The sequence below is a fragment of the Salmo salar genome, chromosome ssa03 (assembly GCF_905237065.1).
Source record: "Salmo salar chromosome ssa03, Ssal_v3.1, whole genome shotgun sequence".
In the NCBI taxonomy this organism is placed as follows: domain Eukaryota; kingdom Metazoa; phylum Chordata; class Actinopteri; order Salmoniformes; family Salmonidae; genus Salmo; species Salmo salar.
The window spans coordinates 85117751-85121904 of NC_059444.1; the positions used below are offsets into that span (position 1 = coordinate 85117751).

General features: G+C 42.2%; 1 protein-coding gene across 3 annotated transcripts in view; it reads left to right on the forward strand.

Annotated features, from left to right (window-relative positions):
* The first annotated feature begins 2766 nt into the window (after positions 1–2766).
* Positions 2767–4154, forward strand: part of LOC106601875 (ubiquitin carboxyl-terminal hydrolase 22) — an 80400-nt gene continuing 79012 nt past the window's right edge. For 2 of the 3 annotated variants that reach the window (XM_045715667.1, XM_045715668.1), the window contains exon 1: positions 2768–3230. In XM_045715667.1, the coding sequence (XP_045571623.1) occupies positions 3111–3230 (120 nt within the window). In that variant the 5' untranslated portion in view covers positions 2768–3110. Of the gene's footprint in view, positions 3231–4154 lie in introns of all 3 variants that reach the window. The other variant, XM_045715669.1, reaches the window with a different exon arrangement.

Here is a 4154-nt window from a genome sequence, read left to right on the forward strand (position 1 = left end):
AACCCGGAAGCCAGCCGCACCAATGTGTCAGAGGAAACACCGTACAGCTGGCGACCGATGTCAGCGTGCATGTGCCCAGCCCACCACAAGTAGTTGCTAGAGCGCGATGGGACAAGGACATCCCGGCCGGTTGAACCCTCCCCTAACCCGGACAATGCTGGGCCAATAGTGTTCCGCCTCATGAGTTTCCCGGTCGCGGCCGGTTGAGACACAGCCCTGGATCGAACCCGATAGTTAAACATTTTTATCAATATCTAGCAAAAGGATTCACTTATTTTAACTCAACTATTTCCTATAATTAGCTTGATAATATTATTTTTGTCCAGTGGTGTAGTGGGGTCAGAAGAAGTCGGTATAATGTACATTTCCAAAAACTCATCCGCCTTTTTGAGAATGCAAAGCCAGCCAATAGATGAATTGGGGGTGTAGGGTATCAATCAACAACACATACAGACAGTATTAACACTAAGGTAGACTCTAGTGGTGCATATAGCCGGAATGGTTTTGACTTGAGGTTCAATACCTTCTCCTTCAAATAGAAAAGAATGCTATGCATCACAGTGACTAATGAGAGATACAGCTAGAAAACACACCTCAATCAAGGGATAGAAGGTGTCTCTCTACTCTATATCATACCATTATCCAATATGGGAAATCGAGAACATTGAAATACTGCTCGTTTTTAAATAAACTGCCTTTTACCTCAGCTTACTAGGCTAGCTATAGCACAAAGATTGGAGTTAAAACCTACAGGACGGTAGCTCTCCAGGAACAGGGTTGGAGTTAAAACCTACAGGACTGTAACTCTCCAGGAACAGGGTTGGAGTTAAAACCTACTGGACTGTAACTCTCCAGGAACAGGGTTGGAGTTAAAACCTACTGGACTGTAACTCTCCAGGAACAGGGTTGGAGTTAAAACCTACAGGACTGTAACTCTCCAGGAACAGGGTTGGAGTTAAAATCTACTGGACTGTAACTCTCCAGGAACAGGGTTGGAGTTAAAACCTACAGGACTGTAACTCTCCAGGAACAGGGTTGGAGTTAAAACCTACAGGACTGTAACTCTCCAGGAACAGGGTTGGAGTTAAAACCTACTGGACTGTAACTCTCCAGGAACAGGGTTGGAGTTAAAACCTACAGGACTGTAACTCTCCAGGAACAGGGTTGGAGTTAAAACCTACAGGACTGTAGCTCTCCAGGAACAGGGTTGGAGTTAAAACCTACAGGACGGAATCTCTCCAGGAACAGGGTTGGAGTTAAAACCTACAGGACAGTCCACTTCATACATATAGTTTATATAGCCCTAAACATGATGATTGTAACATCATATATAATCTCACAATGGGCCTGGCAACTATAGTAGCCTTTAATTAGAGGCATTGTCTAAGCCTGCCTTAGGAAAAGTATTACATTCCCAGTATGTCCTTTATAATGTTTTTAATTTTTAAAAATGTTGGTCAGTTAGGGTGGCTCACCAAAGGGTGGCTCAGGGTGGCTCAACCCCTTGGAATGTTGTCATGGGACAGCGGTCACGTGTGTTGCGAAGCAGAGGGTCGGTTGTGCAAGGTAAGCTGTTAGCAGCACACTGTTCACTGGTGTTCGAACGAAAACCCATTGTAGGTGTTATGATACACATAATGGAAACACCCAAAGTGGTTCTTCAGTCTGAATATTGGCCTTCTTAATAGAGGGATGTCTAAACACTTTTGGGGGAATAAAAATGATTTACAACCTAAATAATGATTGATGATCATTTGTAATTAATATTTTACAACTTATTGTAGGCTATTACAGTTCACATATTCATTTACAGTGACTCGTTTTAGAAATTACTGAGATAGAAAAAAAGAGCTGTCATATTTTCCCACAATTTGCTGAAATATGCCCAGTGCAGTCAAATATGTAATAATCCTATGTTTTATATATATATTCCACAGTATGAGGTTGGAATTATATTGTGAAAATTTTTACATCATCATTTACATCATCATTTAGCAGACGCTCTTATCCAGAGCGACTTACAGTAGTGAATGCATACATTTCATACATTTTTTGTTTTTCTGTGCTGGCCCCCCGTGGGAATCGAACCCACAACCCTGGCGTTGCAAACACCATGCTCTACCTACTGATGCCCTTTTAGTGTAAGAGCTGTTTAAAAAGACTGCCTGAAAGTTCAGCCTGTTTTGGTTGGGAGGAGTTAACTCAGCACAGGTGAGGGCGGTACTTCGTGCTGTCAATTAAATTACAACTCTGACACAACCAGAAAGTAACACAGATGTCAATGTGCAATATACTTTTTAACCAGTAGATGTCAGCATCTTATAGATAATGCAGTAAGTGATAGCCTCTGTTCACAGATTCTGAAATAGACTTGCACACAAAATAGTACAACTGGTGCAGAATATATGCATTACTGTCTGACCATGTGGTTCAGTACATAATAAAAATGAATTTATATTATCAATTTTCATCGCCTTTTAACTAGTACTGAGGCAGGCGGGCGACCGCTGTTGTCCAGTTGAAAGGGCAGTACTTGGTATTGTCAATTAAATAAAACTATTTTCTGACAATTAGACAAAACCAGTAAGCGACCCAGGTTTGATTTTATCCGACCCTATTGGTTATTTTAGACCAGTGAGTCCGCCTACTTTATGAAAGGACATATTTTTTCACCAATCAGAATCCTATCCTTACTGCAAAGGGGCGTGACTTCAACGGGAAACAACGCACCAGCGCACTCTTCAGCCAACATATGAAGTCACCTCTCTTTGTATCCTCTAATCATGTTTCGCTTTGGGCGGGCTCGACGCACAACATACCATTAGAAAAATAAATCATGAGTGGAAGTGTTTGACATGAGGATAGAGGCAACTGTCAGTCTGAGACGACAACAGATTCACGAAGACGGATAACTGTACAAAAATGTCAACCAAGGACGTATTTGTCAGATGCCGAAACTGATTTTGGGTATTGTCGCGGCTGTCCCATTTCCAAACGGAAACCACAGCTAGCTTCTGTACTGGACAGCAAGCACGCGCTAGCTAGTTAGCTTATTCTCGATTCTAGGACGTTTCATCATTTAAAATACAAAACTGAATGTTGTTTCAGTCATGAGTCCAGCCGGGTGCTCACATGTGAACGCTTATAAGGTGGACAATTGGAGGCAAAACCTACGAGTCATATATCAATGCTTTGTTTGGAGCGGGAGTGCTGAAACCAGGAGACGAAAGGTAAAACAGCAATGCCATTTCCAGAAACTGAAGCAAAAACGGAATATAACTACGCACAGACAGAAGGGCTAACGTTATGCATAAAACGCCCCACACAGTTTCAAGCACACAAATGTACACCCACGTAACGTTACACTGTTTGAGTCTGGTGGTTCAATGCAGACACATTGCGCTAACTAGCACACCACAGCTCGTTCGTTGTGACTGGAAACGCAGGGCATAAAGTTACCCCATCATCATGCTACCTGGGAACATTCAAGGCACATGAAATCTCATCATAGGAACTACATTGCATCAATCAGTCATTAGATCATGTATAGCTGGCTAAATGACACATCAGAACTAACGTCCTACAATAGCTAGCTAACATCAGTTTAGACTTGATCATCACTGCCAGTTAAATTAGCTAGCTTGATACGGTGTGTTACTGCAGGAAAATAAACGCCAACAATGATGACGCGAGAAACTCACTCTCCTGAGCAAAACGAATCGTGTTTAGATAACTAGTATATAGCTAGCGTAGGTTGTGGTCATTTAGCTTTGTTAGCTAGTTGACATCTAGCCTGGTGTTGCTGGTTGGCTAGCTAACGTTACCAAGAATCTAGCTCATCAGCAAATCATTTATTGTAGGGGTATCAATTGAGCTTTTACTGTAGCTATCTATTGAACCCCTTTCTTAAAATGATACAATATTTTTGCATGCCAACGTGACTGTGTCCTTACGTTACATAATTGATTTATGTGAATGTGGTTTGCTATTTTGACCAGATCCACCTATTGTCACTAGCAACAGCCCACTTGTGCATTGTTCAGTGAAGCATGCTCCCACCCACCCCTCATTCAGGCCAGCAAGGCGCAAGCCCCGCACACTAAACAATTTCGGTCGACCATCTGCGCTTCCCCCCCAAATGACTTACCATATAA